Source organism: Rana temporaria, chromosome 4 (assembly GCF_905171775.1).
Source record: "Rana temporaria chromosome 4, aRanTem1.1, whole genome shotgun sequence".
Taxonomy (NCBI): domain Eukaryota; kingdom Metazoa; phylum Chordata; class Amphibia; order Anura; family Ranidae; genus Rana; species Rana temporaria.
In genome coordinates, this window is record NC_053492.1 from 111,704,796 (window position 1) to 111,722,811 (window position 18,016).

At 44.6% G+C, this 18,016-nt stretch overlaps 1 protein-coding gene across 1 annotated transcript in view; it reads right to left on the reverse strand.

Moving 5' to 3' along the window:
• The window catches only part of LOC120936444 (galactose-3-O-sulfotransferase 2-like), a 46,906-nt gene extending 29,773 nt beyond the window's left edge, over positions 1-17,133 (reverse strand). Inside the window, exon 1 of the mRNA XM_040348779.1 lies at positions 16,968-17,133. Within this exon, the coding sequence (XP_040204713.1) occupies positions 16,968-16,993 (26 nt within the window). The 5' untranslated portion in view covers positions 16,994-17,133. The remainder of the gene's footprint in view (positions 1-16,967) is intronic.
• Positions 17,134-18,016: the final 883 nt, after the last annotated feature.

An 18,016-nucleotide genomic window follows, 5' to 3' on the forward strand; every position in this document is an offset into this window, starting at 1 on the left:
AGCATCCATCTGTCCTTAAGCCTTGTGTGTACAGACTTTGCTGGATCTTGGGGACCTTGTCGTCTTTAATATTGATTGGACCCTGGGCAAACATTTTCTTGGACCCCCCTCCATGCAATTTCGCTTTCCACCTGCTCTAAAAACATACAATAAATAGCAGCTAGACGCAAAATCAGTTTACTGAATCAGATCAGGCAGTGATTGCGATTGGTTGCCAGAGGTTACAGTGTATCATTTCTGCTCACTGACTGGCTGCTAGAGGTTACAGCACATATTATGGCTCACTGATTGTATGCTAGAAGTTACAGCTCTTGACGTCTGCTTGTTGATTGGTTGCTAGAGATTACTGTACATCACTGATGGGTTGCTAGAGGTTACTGGACATCCTTACCACTCACTAATTGGTTGATAGAGGTTACTGCACATTATTACCGATCAATGATTGGTTGCAAGAGGTTAGTGCATATCATTACTGCTCACTGATTGGTTGCTAAACTTATAGCACATCATCTCCTCACTGCCTGCACACCATGGACTGGGGAGGTGAGGGGACCCATCAATAGACAGAAAACTCCTTGGAATCCTAGGATTGGTGGCAATGCTGGGGGAGGGGGGTGTGATCAGTGGCAATACTGGGAGGTTGATGGGATCAGTGACAGTGGTGGGGGGATGGGATTAGTTAGGAGGGAGTACACTGTGGCATATTCTGAATTATGTAGAGCAAAGCTGGAAATCTTTGGCAAGTATATAGTGGGGGATTCTAAACTGACGTAATGGGGAATTTACAATGACCCTCAATGTGAGCGGGACTTTGCACCACCCACCAATATAAAGAGGGATTTCTACACTGACATCAATGCAATAGGAGCATTTACACCATTCACCAGTGTAAGAAGGAATACAATGACTACAGTGCAGGGTGACACTTCTACACCGTCCACCAATGTTAAGGGGGGATTTACACTGACCACCAATGTAAACATGCTGCCCTTTAGTAGATACACAGCAGTGCCATTAATTGTTATGGTGGATTCCAGAGAAATGTGTATGGGTTCCCTTCCCCAAGAAAGACAAAATTCACTTTTAGTTATTTGTACGATGATGGGGGGGGGGGGGGGGAGGGGTTAAACATGAAGGAGAAAATGTAGATATGGAAATTTGGCTAATGTGAGGATTATGAAAGTATGATATTATAAGCAAATAAGCAAATGTAATGCCTAGACAACCAAACTATGTACAGTAGTTTGGGTTTGCCATTATCAGATATATCTCCACAACAAAGACAAACAAAACTGGGAACAATGTGTCCCCTATTGTATCAAAGATTGCAAACATAAAGCCTGTGGAAGCCAACATTGCCTTTGATAAGATAAGAGCTGGATCCTTTTAACAAAATGTTTCTGTTACGTTATTAAGTTAATGTCAATGCTGATTGGCATTAAATATAGCTAAAGCCTCATACACACATACGGGACTCCTGGCGGTTAAAAGTACGCAGGGTTCCAGGGGCCCTTCTTATGGGCCATTCACCACCTGTACACTAGTCCCTGGTTAAGACTCCTTTTGCTCAGTCTCTCTCCTTGCTAGAAATCCATATATCCACGGGGTCCCGGTACGGGGTAGGGATTTTAAACTAGCGCTTTTCGCAGATTACATCATACTTACCCTGACCCAGCCCAGGATATCACTGCCCAACTTACACGCTGAACTCGACCTATACAAATCCCTCTCTGGCTATAAAATAAACACGGCTAAATCGGAGGCTCTCCCTATTAACATCCAAGCAGCAGAAGTTCACCACTTGCAGCAGTGCTTCCCTTACCTTACCACTGGAAGACGGCAGCCGTGAAATATTTGGGGGTTCAAATCACCCCATCTTATGCTACTCTATACCAGGCTAATTTCCCCCCCTCTTCCAATCCATAAGAGACCTCCTACAGAAATGGAAGGTCCACCACATCTCTCTCTTGGGGAGGGTGGCCTCTGTGAAGATGACCATCCTACCCAAACTCCTCTATCTCTTCCAGACATTGCCCATCCCAATTCCATATGCAGTCTTGAGGAAGCTAAAGGCGGACTTGCTACGCTTTGTCTGGAACTATGGGAGGCATAGAGTACCCCCTCACGGTTCTGACGGCGTCTTGCTCCGACGGGGGATTGGGGTTTCCTGACATAATTAAATACTATCAGGCAGCTCAGCTGCGTGCTGTGACATCCTGGTTTCCCAAACATTCTTACAATAAGTGGACAGAAATCGAAAAAATATGGCTTGCACCCACACACCCAGACAGCTTTGTCTGGAATGCGAACGCGGAAGTAGACTCGGGTTGGCTCCTGGGACCTATGCTCCACCTTAGGTCGCTCTAGCGCAGATTGTCTCAGGCTTGGAAAGGTCTCTTTTGACCTCCTTCCTTTATAACCCCAGGATGCCTGCTGGTCTCACTCATCAGATGTCTTTACCCTGGGCGCCACGGGACAAGTTCCACTTTGACCACTTGATAGAACCTATATCACGCAAGATGCTCTCGTTTTCTGAACTCCAAAAAAAATTAGATCTACCTCGCCAGGTGTTTTAAGGGTATTTGCAAATACGGCATTACGCACAATCTTTTGCCCCGAATCTCCACTTTTCGGCACCAACCCCTTTTGAGAAGCTGATATTGGAGGGATCTGCACGCCGAGGTCTGATTTCTGACGTATATTGGCTGTTAAACTCTTACTCCATCCCCAGGGTAAGCATGAGTATATGCTTCGCTGGGAAAAGGTGTTGGGGGAGGAGATCCCAGAGGCGACATGGCAGACGGTCTGGTCTCAGGCAGCAAAAAGCTCTTTTTGCACGCTCTACAAGGAAAATGCTTACAAAATTCTCTATTTTTGGTACCTGATGCCAGATGTTCTCCACGCTATCTATCCCTCCAGTTAAGATAGATGTTGGCGCTGTCAGGGAGCCATATGTACTGGACCTGCCCCAAGATAGTGTCCTTCTGGACAGACACACAGCTTTTGCTGCCCCCTCTTTTAAGAGTACCGGTTCCCAGGACCCCAAAATTATTCCTACTAGGAGTTTCACCTCTGCAAATTCCCAAATGTTCCAAAAAATTGCCTAGACATGTTTTGACGGATGCGAGATGCCTAATTGCTCTCCATTGAAAGCGACAATCCAGACCCTCCCAGCCAGATCTGTATACTAGAATAAAAGACATCGAGCTGATGGAAAAAATGACAGCCAGATTGCAGGACAGACTGGAAATGCATTACAAGGTCTGGGAGGAGTGGCACTGGTGAGAGGATCCGCCCTGAGCTGATGGTCGAGCTCCCCTACCTCACCCCCCCCCCCCCATCTTTCTTTTATCTGCAGCTTCCTTTCTCTTTCTATAATTTTTCTTTCCCTCTGGTTTTTTCTTTTCTCTTTTCTTTTTTGGATTTTATTGTGGCTTTCAGAAGATTTTATTTGATGTTTAGCAGTTTTTGTGGGGACCCCCTGCTGTCTGTTTTGTGATTTACTGTTCTCTGATATACACTGGCTCTATTGCTGTCAGGCTAAAGTTTTTGTATCGCAGTGCCAATTTATGATTAATAAAAATTGTTATTTGAAAAAAAATAATAAGTCCGCAGGGAAACCAGAGGGAAAAAACCGAGAACCTGCTCGGTAAATTTTTTCCCCTACACACGACCGGGTTTCCTGACAGGAAAACTGCCATGAGAGCTTTGGTCAGTGTGTATGCTCCATTGCAGTGTTTCTCTAGGAAAACTGCTGGGTTACAAACCGCTGGGAATCCCGGCGGGAAAAAAGAGAACTGGTTCTCTTTTTTTCCGGCAGTTTTCCTGTCGGGAAAACTGCGATGGAGCATACGCACGGCCGGTTTTCTCAGCCAAAAGCTCTCATGGCAGTTTTCCCGACGGGAAAACCGGTTGTGTGTACGAGGCTTGAGGAAATTCAAAGATCAGTTAGTGTAATATTGCTAAGCCCAAGAAAATGCAAGGTCAACTGATTAATTAAGTGATTGATTAATTAATTAATTAATTAATTAAGTTTTAGGGGCATTATATATGGCTGTAAATATTTGAAATTGTAAAAAGGTGTAGTTCCAAATGTATTAAACACCTGAGATTAGCCTCCACAACATCTCTAGAATACGCCCCTTTTTAACCAATGACACCACCAAGCTTCTAATTCACTCCCTGGTTATCTCTTGTCTCAACTACGGCAACTCACTCCTCATTGGATTACCTTTACATAGACTATCCCCCCTTCAGTCCATAATGAATGCTGCTGCAAGACTCATCCACCTTACACTGTTCAGTGTGCTCCTCCCCTCTCTGCCAATCCCTGCGCTGGTTTCCGCTCACCCAACGAATAAAATTCAAAATACTAACAATAATTTACAAAGCCGTCCACAACTCTGTCCCCAGCTACATCACTAACCTAGTCCCAAAATACCAACCAAGCTGCTCTCTTCGGTCCTCCCAAGACCTCCTGCTCTCTAGCTCCCTTGTCACCTCCTCCCATGCTCACCTACAGGATTTCTCCAGAGCTTCTTCCATCCTTTGGAACTCCATACCCCAATCCGTCCAACTGTCCCCTAATCTATCCATATTTAGACGATCCCTGAAAACCCTTCTCTTTAAAGCGGTTGTAAACCCGCGATTATTTTTTATTTTTTTTGTTCACCTGAAAGGCAAAGCCATAATGAGCTAGTATGCACCGCATATTAGCTCATTATGAAATACTTACCTCGGAACGAGGTGAGAGGAACTTACCTGGTCCACGCCGAGCGAGATGTCATCTTGACTCGGCGTGTCTTCCGGGTATCGCCGCTCCAGCGCTGTGATTGGCTGGAGCGGCGATGACGTCACTCCCGCGCATGCGCGCGGGAGACTTCAATTCAGCAAGGTGCGGCGGCTGCCGGTCCTTTAGCCGAGGATCCCCGCTGCGCATGCGCCGCTGCAATCAGCGGCGCATTGCGGGGGGAATATCTCCAAAACCGTACAGGTTTAGGAGATATTCTTTATACCTACAGGTAAGCCTTATTATAGGCTTACCTGTAGGTAAAAGTCATAAAGTGGGGTTTACAACCACTTTAAAGAAACCTATGCTGCTTCTACCTAATACACTGTTTTACTTTCTCCATCAGCTCATCCCCATAGCTATTACCTTTTGTATCAATTGACCCTCCCTTCTAGATTGTAAGCTCTAACGAGCAGGGCCCTCTGATTCCTCTTGTACCAAATTGTAATGTAACTGTAATGTCTGCCTTTATTTTGTGAAGCACTGTTCAAACTGTTGGCACTATATAAATTCTGTATAATAATAATAGTAATAATGAAATAATTATGGACTTCATATATGAAATTGCCTGGAACAGAAAGAGTCCTGGTCACCTTGCCCCATTCATCCAGTATGAGTGGGCGAATCTGAGATTCTGATTGGTTTTATGGTAAATATGGATTGTTCCTTCTTCAGACGCATTTATGAAAGAAACTACTTGGTAATTGTGAAAAAAATAAAACATAATTCAGATAACACAGGCCTGTGACATAATGAGAATAAGATACAGTCTGCATCTACTGTATACACTTGCTATAAACCAAATAACATTCACTTCTTAAAGCGGAGGTTCACCCAAATAACATCTATATAAGACCAACTTCTTTATACTTCTAACATGTACAGTATGCACTTTTCTTTTTTTTTTAGGCTGTACATACCTTATTATCGCTATTTTCTATCCGGCTTCCGGGTACTCACTCCCGCGGGAGTAGGCATTTCTATGCTGTGCCACAATGTAATCTGGGAGTTCGCCCAGATGATTGATGTCCTTCAGAAAAAGTTCCCCCCGGCGGATAAGGCCCCACGCCCCACGTATTGCGTAGGCACGTCACGAGAGTCACAGAGTTTCCGAAAGTAGCCGAACATGTAGAGCTGCGAGTTAGCTCTACACGGCGCCTGCGCACTGACTAGGAGCCGTGACGCACCTACGCAATACGGGGGGCGGGGCCTTATCCGCCGGGGGGAACTTTTTCTGAAGGACATCAATCATCTGGGCCAACTCCCAGATTACATTGCGGCACAGCATAGAAACGCCTACTCCCACGGGAGTGAGTACCCGGAAGCTGGATTGAAAATAGCGATAATAAGGTATGTACAGCCTAAAAAAATAAATAAAGTGCATACTGTACATGTTAGAAGTATAAAGAAGTTGGTCTTATATAGATGTTATTTGGGTGAACCTCCGCTTTAACTCTTCTTGTGGCTACAATGGCTGACAGTACCACAAATTATGTTATATCTTCATACCATTTGATACATATCGGTTGGTGTAGAGAAGAAACTTAGCCACTTAGACTACTGTACACATTCAGTGATAAATGGTCTGACACCCTTTTAACGAAACCACCACTCTAACTAGTCCTTTAGGCTGCATCAAGACACACTCATAGCATCACGGACAAACTTGACAAAGGAGCGCGCAGTGCTTCCACCTCACCACTACGCATGCTCTGAAACACATCCCATTTATTTATTTATTTATTTATTAAAATGCTTATAAAACACAGAGCAGTCTTACACACGTGCCTCGATGCGCTGGCGGGATAAAAACAGAACAGAAAAGGGGCAAAAACTACATCGACCAAACAAGTGACAATAAAACAATAACAATCAGCGAATAAAAAATATAAAACATACAAAGCTAAATATATAAAATTTTTGAGCTATCAGAATACTTAATATTTAAGTCACCCCGAAAGCCTGGATATATAGCCATGTTTTTAACAATCTCCTAAACTTTAGGAGATCATTTTCCAGTCTTATATGAAGGGGCAAGGAGTTCCAGAACTGAGCTCCTTGAACTTCCAGGGTCCTCCCACCACATTTGTTTTTAGCAAATTTGGGGATGTTCAACAAAGCCAAATTCTCAGACCGCAGCGATCTAGTAGGCACATGTCTGATGAATTTTTCTCTGAGATAGCCCGGTCCAAAACCATGGATGGCCTTATGCACAAGACACCCCATCTTAAACTGAGCCTGTTGTGCCACGGGCAGCCAGTGTGAGGCTTGTAGGGATGGAGTGATGTGATCGTACCGGCCCACGCCCGTGAGTAACCTGGCAGCCGCATTCTGCACCAGCTGAAGCTTGTGCAAGATGTTCTTAGACACACCCATATACAGGGCATTGCAATAATCAAGTCGACTACCAACCATTGCATTGACCATAGAGATTTTGTCAGAGTCCTCGATAAAGCGAAACGTACATCTCAGGAGTCTCAAGTGGAAGTGGCATACACTTACCACTTGATTCACCTGGCTACGCAATGCCAACTCAATGACGTCATCGCGCCACCTTGTTTATTAAAATTATACAGTTTTACCTAAGTGGCGCCTGTTTTCTTTGTTTCCTCTTTCTGAAGATATCTAACAAGACGATCGCAAAAGCTGCGAGGCCCTCAGAAGTCACTGCGAGCTTTGAGAAAGAAAAGCTGGATTGGTGAGACTTGGTACAAACCCAGGGTACCCTACAATCTGAGTCATTGAGGATGGGAAACTGCTTAGTGAAGATAGTCGGAAAAACCTGTCCAGTCCTGTTAAAGTGGGGCCAATCAACGGATAAGTAGTTAAATGGGTAAAGTCAGACAAGGTTTTGTTGCAACGTTTCTTGGCTGCATGACCATGTTTAAGTATGATTCCTCTAATATAGCATTTGTGTTTAGACCACACAAAGAGTGGATTTTCCACAGAGACTACATAAGGTAATTTCCTTACAGATATCTGCCGCAATTTCCGGATCATACAAGAGCACCTCATTGAGTCACCACGTATAAGTCTTGGGAGAAGCCTGGGAGAGAGCAAGCTCCAGAGTGCTTGGGGCATGGTCAGAGAGTGTTATATGGCCAATATCTGTCTTGGTAACCAGAGATATCACCAAATGTTTTAGAAAAAAGGAATTATTCTCCATATATTGATCAATTGATGGGAGTGCAAAAGGTTTTTACGGTGAAGTCAGGCTCCCCTGGGTCGAGAGGATAAGTTTGAAGAAGAATCTCTGTGTGGGTCCAAGGTCAAGTTAAAGTCCCCTCCTAAGACAAGGATTCGCTTGAGAAAAGGGTCAAGGGTGGACAAAAATGTCTCGAGGGTTGGGAGTGGATTGGAATTTAGGAGATACATTTTCGCAAGAGTGAAGGTCTGAGAATACATTTTCCCTTTCAGAAGCCGGAATCTGCCCTCCTGATCATGATGCTCATCAAGGAGTTGCCATGGAAGGATATGAATCCAAATCCATGGGATTTGGATATGAGGATACTCGTCCCTTTAGATTTAGAGGTTGAGGACAGAATATGGTAGGCCGTCGGAAAGTATTTGTTGGATAGTCTGGGATTCTTGTCTGCTCTGAAATGAGTCTCTTTGAGAATTGCAAGAATACAAATACACGCCACACATTTCACATATTTAGTTGTAAAAATTTGGAAAATCATTTATCACAATCAAATACATTTATGGTTTTGGTTGTAACATGACAAAAAGTGGAAAATTTCAAGCGATATGAATACTTTTTTAAGGCACTGTACATCATCATTAGAACCCGTGAGGGACATAAGAAATTGTTGCTAAAGGACAAGTACATTGGGGCACAGCCCACCTGCCAATTTTTTTAATTTTGTCGCGGAAGAAATGCTATAGTTCACCCCAATATGTAATTTGTTTGTCTGAGAATGCCTGCTTATGATGTATTGAAGATATTTCCAGATGTGCCAATACAAGCTCCTTGCTGTCTCTTACATATAGAAAGCCTGATGTGAAGGATATATCAGTAACAAAGAAGATCCTGACAGCCATTAATCACATTAAAAAATGCTTAAGTATAACTGGTGACACATGACGAAAAGAAAAAAAGTTACAAAGAAGATACTTCAGGAACTACACTGCTGTTGACTCTGCAATTTCTCTTGAAATCTGTAGAAACAAGAAAAACCTGTGCTCAGATCCCAGCTTGTCCATGCATATATTCTACCAGGTGCTAAAGAGGTGTAAAAATACTGTATAAACCTCTCTGTGTACTGCTATACCCTTTCAAGCAAACTTTGCAAAAAAAAAATAATAATAAAAAAAATAGGGATATTTAGTTCACAAATTTTGCAATACATGTTTAAGCTGGCCAAGTATGTCAAAGTAATCCCTCTTTAGCCAGTCCTACTCTGCTTTGCCACTGCAAATGCTACTGTGGACATAAAGCCAACCAAGGTAAAACAGAAACAAAATGGAGGAGAGCTACAAGGTCTGGCCACTGACCTGCAATACAATAGAAACAAGATATACCTGTGCTCAGATCCCAATGGCTTGTACATGTATATAATCTACCAGGTGCTAAAGAGGTGTGGGCACATGTTAACACTAAAACTACTGGATGAACCCTCTCCCTTGGGTTATAAGGGAGAGGGTTATAAGGATAATATGGATCTGAGCACAGGTATATCTTGTTTCTATTGTATTTTAGGTCAGTGGCCAGACCTAAAACTGAGTAGCTCTCCCCCATTTTGTGTCTGTTTGCCCCAGGTTGGCATTGTGTCCACAGTAGCATTTGCAGTGGCAAAGCAGAGTAGGACTGGCTAAAGAGGGATCACATTGACACAGCTTAAATATGTGTAGCGGTACCCCCATAGGGGCTGTTGGTAGTTGTGGTTTGTTTCTCACTCTGCACAGCCAGGCACACAATCTTCAGACACTCAGCAGTCAAGAAGCAGTCCTTGTACTTTGTTTTTATGTTTTATTGGAGGAATTAAACTTGGATGGGGATAAGGGAGATATGGGATGCCCACTTGATTAAAGAAAAAGATAAAGAATTGGGACTTCAACTATATACAGCCTCTGTATATACACCTCTTCACTTCCAGCTCCAGCACATCACTTGATTACCGAATTTACTCTTCAGCAGCTCATTTGATTCATGATCTCACTCCCAGAACCAGCTAGTACTATGTTTTAGGCCTGACTCCAGGTCTTAGCAAATGCCCTTTGCAGGCAGGGACCGTGGGCCCCTGTGGTGTAGCAAAAATGTAGGTAGTTCTAGTGCTAGCTGTCCATGTGGCTACTGCTCTCAGCACCACATCTTCAGGCCATGCCAGCCCTCCTGGCTGCAGCTGCCTCTCTAAACTGCCCATGCCACCACAGTCCACTCCACTGGCTCTGCACCTATCCCAGACTGCACTCTCCCAGTCATCTCAGGCATGCCTCCTCAGTCCTCCTGACTGTGTAAACACTCACCAGACCTCCTGGCTGCCTCTGTGGAACTCCTGAAGAGCTGCCAGGCAGTGTTCTCCCACTGTCCTCTCTTGCTCCTCCTGCGCCTCCTGGTCAGGACACCTCTGTAGGTTGTAAGAGGGTCCCGTTTGCACCCGAGCCCAGGCCTAAGGCCAACCCCCCCCCCCCCTCTCCAGACTGGGGAGCTCACTCAAAGGCCATGACAGCCTAACACTTCATCTCCATCTTCCACCCGATACCAACTTCTCCCCAGCTGGGCTGACCCTGAGTATTTAAGGAGGCCTGTTCCCTGCCAATCCTAGTTGAGGATTGGTCAGGTCCCTCAGAATTATCCAGACAGCTCCACCTCTCCTCCCCAGAAGATTCTAGCATATTCTAGAAATAAGTGGGAGGTCTCAGTGATGGGGCCTGTGAGTCACCCAGCTCTCCCTGAGTCTATGAAACCCTGACCCAAAAGAAAAACAAACACACAGGCTTGGCTTCCAGCCAAGCCTGGAAATTTACCTACACTACAAAAAAACGATATACACATCCTTGTACAACTAGAGGGTGCTAAACATGTATTGCAATATGTGTGAGCTTAATATCCCTTTTTTTTTTTTTTTTAATTTTTTTATTGCAAAGTTTTCTTGAAAGGGTATTCTGGTCACAGTGCCTTACAGAGAACTGAGCTTTAACAAAATTGTGTGAACATTCTGCATCCCATCTACATTGATTGCTGAATAACATTACCAGCTCACTTATCGGTTTTAGATAATCATTTAGAAATGAACAGTAAGTAACTTTACATTCAGAAAGAAGAAGGGAGGGGGGGAGAAAGAGCCAGACCATCCATAATCCAGTAATCTAGACTTTAGATAAAAAAAAAGGCTGTTGTTTGCAAACCTTAACATCAAAACCTTAAATTGTACACATGACTAAAATAGTCAATGCGATATTCACCCCTACCTCCCTGCCCATGCAGTATTATTATTATACAGGATTTATATAGCGCCAAAAGTTTATGCAGCACTTTACAATATAAAAGGGAGACAATACAGTTACAATACAATAAAATACAAAACGATTAAGAAGAGCTTACAATCTAATAGGATGGGGAAGGTGGTACAAAAGGGTTGTAACTGTGGGGAATGAGCTGATGGAACATGTAAAACATTAATTGGAGGTGTGATAGGCTTCCCTGAAGAGGTGAGTTTTTTGGGATTGCCTGAAGGCAGCTAGAGTAGGAGATAGCCAGACAGGTTGAGGTAGAGAGTTCCAGAGTATGGAAAATGCTCTGGAGAAATCCTAGAGACAAGCATGGGAGGAGGAGACAAGAGAGTTTGAGAGTAGGAGATCTTGAGAGGAGCGGAGAGGACAGGTTGGGTGATATTTGAAGACAAGATTGGTGATGTAGCTCGGGGCAGAGTTGTGGTTAGTATTTTGAATTTAATTTACTTGGCTATCGGGAGCCAGTGCAGGGATTGGCAGAGAGTGGTAGCAGACACTGAGAGGTTAGTAAGGTGGATAAGTCTGGCGGCAGCATTCATGATAGACTGAAGAGGGGATAGCCTATGTAGAGGTAGGCCAATGAGAAAGGAGTTGCAATAGTCAAGGCAAGAGATAAGAAGGAAGTGAATGAGTAACTTGGTGGTTTCATTAGATAAAAAGGGGCGTATTTTAGAGATGTTATGGATGTGAAGTCTACAAGCTTTTGACAACTATTGGATTTGGGGCTGAAAGACCAAGTCAGAATCTAGGATTGCACCTAGCACCCTGGCACGAGGGAAGGGATTGATAGTTTAATAGAATTATTGGCATTAGGCATTATTTATTTTGATAGAAAAGTCATGGAGGTGGGGAATATTATCAGCTCAGTTTTAGAGAGATTTATTTTAAGGAAGTGGTGTGACATCCATGCTGATATGTCAGTTAGTAAGTTAGTAATGCCGGAGGGCACTGAAGGAGTGAGGTGAGGGGTAGACAGATATATTTAGGTGTCATTGGCGTATAGATGGTATTGGAAGCCATGGGCGGTTATCAAGTGACCAACGGAGGAGGTGTAGATAGAGAAGAGAAGGGGTCCAAGAACAGAGCCTTGGGGGACACCCGCAGAAAGGGGCAATGGAGAGGAGGAGAAAGTTGTAGGTAACACTGAAGGAGCGCTGTGGTAGGTAGGAGGAAAACCGGGATAGAGCAGAATCTTGGAGGCCAAGGGAACAGAATTTATTGAGAAGGAGCGGGTGGTCAACGGTATCAAAGGCCGCAGAGTGGTCAAGCAGTAAGAGTATGGAGTAGTGGCCGTTGGTTTTAGCAGTTAGTAAATCGTTAGTGAGTTTTAGTAAGACAGTTTATGTGCAATGCTGCGAGTGAAAGCCAGACTGTAAGGGTTTAAGGAGGTTATTTGCACTGAGGTAGGAGTTAAGATGGTTGTAGACTAAGCGTTCTAAAAGTTTAGAGGTGAATGGGAGCAATGAGATGGGTCTTAAGTTGTTCAGGTTGGTGGGGTCTAGTGAAGGCTTTTTAAGTATGGGAGTGATATGCGCATGTTTTGGGGGGGGGGGGGGGAGCGCTAGAACGGGAGAGATTGAAGATGTAAGTGAGGGAGCATAGGATAGAAGAAGAGGGTGACTGAAGTATTTGTGAGGGAACAGGATCCAGGGGACATTTGGTTAGGTGGGCATCTGAGAAAAGATTTGTAACCTCTTCAGTAGTAGCCAGTTCAAAAGAGGAGAGTGTCGACTGTGCTGTTAGGCAAGGTATGTTGAGTGGGGAAGATGTACGCGTAGTGGAGGTGTCCTCATATATTGCATCAATCTTGTCTTTGAAGTGATTGGCAATCTCTTGGGCAGTGAGTGAGTAAGTGGGTAGAGGGGGTGGGGGGCGAAGCAGAGAGTTATAGGTTGAAAAGAGCTGACGGGAACTGGATAACAAGGTATATGACAAGACAAAGTATTACATGTTAGACTCATAACAATTTTAAATGTATGTAGCACCCTGATGTTTAGTCAGGGTTGCTATCAAATTTAGTTGCCAGGCAATAGTTGCCTTGGCCAATTGTTAGGAGATCAATTGATTTCCCCCTAATTCTGAAATTGCTGCACTTCTTTCTTCCGTCACTAGGTGGCATGGTAGCTGGTGACATTGGATAAGACAAGGGCATAGCAAGGACAGATTATGAATGAATGGGGTGTCTCAGCCAATTGGCAGGGGTTTCTTTAAGTCCCTTGGCCTGCTGGGAGAGCCTATTTATTTGGGTGGAGTCAGGTGATCGGGGTTCTATGCCACCTGGAAGGCTGTCTGGGTGGACATGTGTTATGCTGCCCCGGGCTGCTAGGCCGTAAGCCTGAGGCCTATCCCGGTGACTTCTGGCTGCTAGACTGTCTGAGGGCCTTTCCAGAAGCAGGAGAGCAGCGTAGGGTTGGGACTATTGGCTTGTAGTCCAACCAGAAGTAGCGGTTCAGAGGTAGAACCAGCTGTGGTCAGGGGTAGAGGAGGAAGCTGTCGCCACTAAGGGACCATCCACCCAGACCACTGTGAGTAAGCGGAAGCCAGTACCTGAGCAGTCTTCTCACCAACCGGGAATGGTGAAGAAGTGGGAAAACTTCAGCAAGTGCCAAGCCAGGGACCCAGCGGGACCTCAGAGGTGACGCTTGCGGAGCATCAGTGGGTGCCAAGCCAGGGACCTAGCGGGCCAGCAGGGGTGACGCCTGAAGAGTATCTGTGAGTGCCAAGCCAGGGACCCAGCAGGGAAGCGGGGGTGACGCTTGAGGAAAATACCGAGTGCTAAAAGTGAAAGAGCTCACAGGGTTTCAGTGGCTTTTGGATCCGAAGTGAAAGAATGGGAGTTTATTGTGTGTGTGACTTAAAAATATGTTACAGTAATTTGTGAGTGAAGGCGACCCAGCACCAGTGTTTCCTTGATTCCCATGTTCTGCTAAGGTAGAGCAGGTATACATGGTTGCTACATGTGACAATTGTAACTTTAAACATTTTAATAAACTTAACTAACTGTTAGAGCTTTCTTTCAAAGATCTCCAGATCAGCATCAGGTTTTTTAGTGGAAATATATAAAAAAAAATAGGCAAGGGCTATTTGGTTTGGTAAGTAGAAGTAAATATGAATGCACTCACTTGATCAGGTTGTGTTTAATTAGGAAAACTAGCATTTAGCAGTGGAAAACTCCTTCCCAACTCTGCTGGGAGCATTGGGGCATATGACTGTCATTCAAACTGTATGGGGACAACTAAAATGGAAGATAAATACACAAGAACCCTGGGTCCATCCTAAATACAAATACAGAGGAGCCCTGGGACCATCCTAAATTGTATTACAAAAGATTAAAAGTCAGAAAGCTTAGGTTAAAAGACTTTGAAACTCAGAATTTAGATTTTGTATTTGAAAATGTTGTTTAATAAATTTTAGGATAGCCCTAGTGCAGGGGTGCCCAACATTTTGAAGAGCAAGGGCCACTTAAGCGACTTGGTAACCAGTCGCCGGCCACAATGAGTGGAGTGGGTGGATGGCAGTTCAATCGGCTCAATAGAGCGCACTCTACTCTCAGCACACCAAACTCACAGGCTATTAGAAGTCTATGGCTCAGTGCAGGTAATCCACAGGTCCACTTCTCTGCACTTGTGGGTTACGTTTGAAAGCAGCCCAGTAACCCCTGCAGAACAGATATGCCCATATATACACTGTGGCCTAGATTCACGTAGGGCGGCTTTACGTTGTGCGGGCGTAGCGTATCTTATTTACGCTACACCGCCGCTACTTAGAGAGGCAAGTGCTGTATTCACAAAGCACTTGCGTCCTAAGTTATGGCGGCGTAGCGTAAATCGGCCGGCGTAAGCTAGCGTAATTCAAAGTAGGCAGGATGTGGGTGTGTTGTATTTAAATTAAGCGTGACCCCATGTAGATGCATGGTCGAACGAACGGCGCATGCGCGCACATGCTCAGTATCACGTCGTATTTGCGCCCAAAGATACGCCGGCTCAATGCCTGTGACGTGAACGTAACCTACGCACAGCCCCATTCACGTACGACTTACGTAAACGACGTAAAAAGATACACTTGTTCCGACGTCCATACCTTGCATGGGCTGCGCCACCTAGAGACCAGCTTTATCTTTACGCCGGCGTATGTCTTATGTAAACAGCGTAACTAATTGCGACGGGCGTACGTATGTTTGTGAATCGGCGTATCTTGCTCATTTACATATTCAATGCGGAAATCAACGGAAGCGCCACCTAGCGGCCAGTGTAAATATGCACCCCAAGATACGACGGCGTAGGAGATATACGCCGCTCGTATCTTGGCCAAATCTATGCCTAACTGATTCTATGAATCAGGCGCATAGATACGATGGTGGCCACTCTGACTTACGACGGCGTACTGGAGATACGCCGCCGTAAGTCTTTGAGAATCTGGGCCTGTGATTTTAGTAATAAAAAATTTACTTTAATAACAGTTTTCTATTCTATTTTATTCCATCCCAGAGCAGGAGGTCGTGGGCCACATCAGAGGGCTCCGCGGGGGCCACATGTGTTGGGCACACCTGTACTAGTGCTCATCCGTAGATAACAGTGCCATAATATGTTATAACATCCTGGTCACTTTGTTACATCTTTCTACACAATCTAAAGAAGTGAATTGCTGTCTTCTAGTTGAACTCCCTGGGCTAGATTCACATAGAGATACGACGGTGTATCTCCTGATACGCCGTTGTATCTCTGACTTAGGCTGGTTGTATCTATGCGCCTGATTCATAGAATCAGTTCCGCATAGATATGCCTAAGATCCGACAGGTGTAACTGTGTTACACCGTCGGATCTTAACTGCAATTTAAAAATGGCCGCGGGGGGCGTTCTCGCTGATTTACGCTGAGAAATATGTAAATCAGCGAGATACGCCAATTCACAAACGTACGCGGGCCCGACGCAGTTTGTTACGACGTTTACGTAGCGGTTTTCCCGGCGTATACTTACCCCTGCTTCTATGAGGCGCAGCCAATGTTAAGTATAGCCGTCGTTCCCGCGTCAATTTTTATTTTTTTTACGTCGTTTGCGTACGCCGATTCTGAAACCCGATCGTCGCAAGTTACGCTCACGCCGAAACCACTGACGTCATAGCGACGTCAGTGGGAGCAATGCACGCCGGGAAAATTCGCGGACGGCGCATGCTCATTTAAATCGGCGCGGGGACGCGCCTGATTTAAATAGTACACTCCCCCTAGCCGCGGAATTTGAATTCCGCCGGGGGATTTACGATCCGCCGCCGCAAGTTTGGAGGTAAGTGTTTTGTGAATTACCCACTTGCCTCTCAAACTTGCGGCAGCGGATCTTAAATCACATAGATCACGCGGATCTAAAGATCCGCTGATCTATGTGAATCTAGCCCATTGTCTTCATTTACATAGATGCTTAAGGTATAGTAGTCTATTAATATGAAAACATGTGACTCAAAAAGGTATTTCACTGACAAGATGCTTAAGGTATAGTAGTCCATTAATACGCAATTGTGGCGAAAAAATTATTTCACTGACAACCCTGATTTCTAACCTTAACATGCCAGCTTGCAGGTAGTTTTAAAGAAGAATCTGCATACAATACAGGCATAAGGTTACAGTGCTAAATGATCAGTCATTGACTGCTCAACTGACAATTCTCACCCAATACACTGAAACTGAATGTCACAATCATACAGCAACTGCTGTCAGTCATTCTCTTCTTACCTGCAGTGCAACCATTGCCTGGACATCTTTGTTGATATTTACAATAATCATCTGTAATAAAATGAATGGTCAGAATTCAATTTCATAGACTTTTCTCCTTCGTCCAGGTCACCATTCTTTTCCCCAGAATGATCTGTCTTCTGTCCACATGTCTACTTACTCTGAAACTTCAGAAAAGCTCACTCCCATTTCACTCCCGCCTTTCTGCTTTACATACTCTAAACATCATAATTGCCGCAGGTTCAGTTATTCATGACCCTGGGCAAACAAAAGCAGAATTCACCAATCCTTGTTTAACCAGTTATCTAGGTTTAAATAAAAAACAATGCTCCTATGATCTGCCCTGAACAGATAGGTGAAAGGGCCCATGACAAGGTGGGCTGGAAGGCACCTTCATGACCAGGATCAAAACAAACCTTACTGCCTAAGCCCAATTGTGCAACTTTGATGTGTGTTAGTAAAACTGTACATATCATTGCTACTACATAGTGTATCCAGGTGGATTATACCCTGTTTTTTTCCGGACTGATTGGGCTTTCTTATGGTGGATTTTTTTTTTTTTAAAAGTGACTTTTTTTTTAAGTTTGCATAAGTATAAAACAAATGTACAGTACAATAAACATTGAACACTTGTTCATTTACTGTAATACAGCAGTGCAATACAGTAAAGTGTAAGCCATACATATGTAGCAGGTACTTCTCTAGACTGGTCTAATCAATGGGAGCGGGTGGTACCATGGGTACCAGGCGGCACTTTTAGGGGGGCAGCATACTGACACCCGCCAGCCAGCCCATTCCGCCTGCTCCGCTGCATGTGAGGAGCACGGTGCCGGGCTGCCTGTGAGGACACTCGCAGAGGGGGGGGAGCAGTCAGCAAGTGAGCGGGCAGGCGCCACTGCCTGTGAGGAGCCCGGCGCCGCTGCTGTTAGTGGTGACAGGAGCGGGTGGGCAGAACATTGATATATACATGTATAGAGCCATGACACGTCCTTTTACACTCCTATACACATGTATAGAGCTCTGACAGGTCCTTTTGTACTCCTTTATAC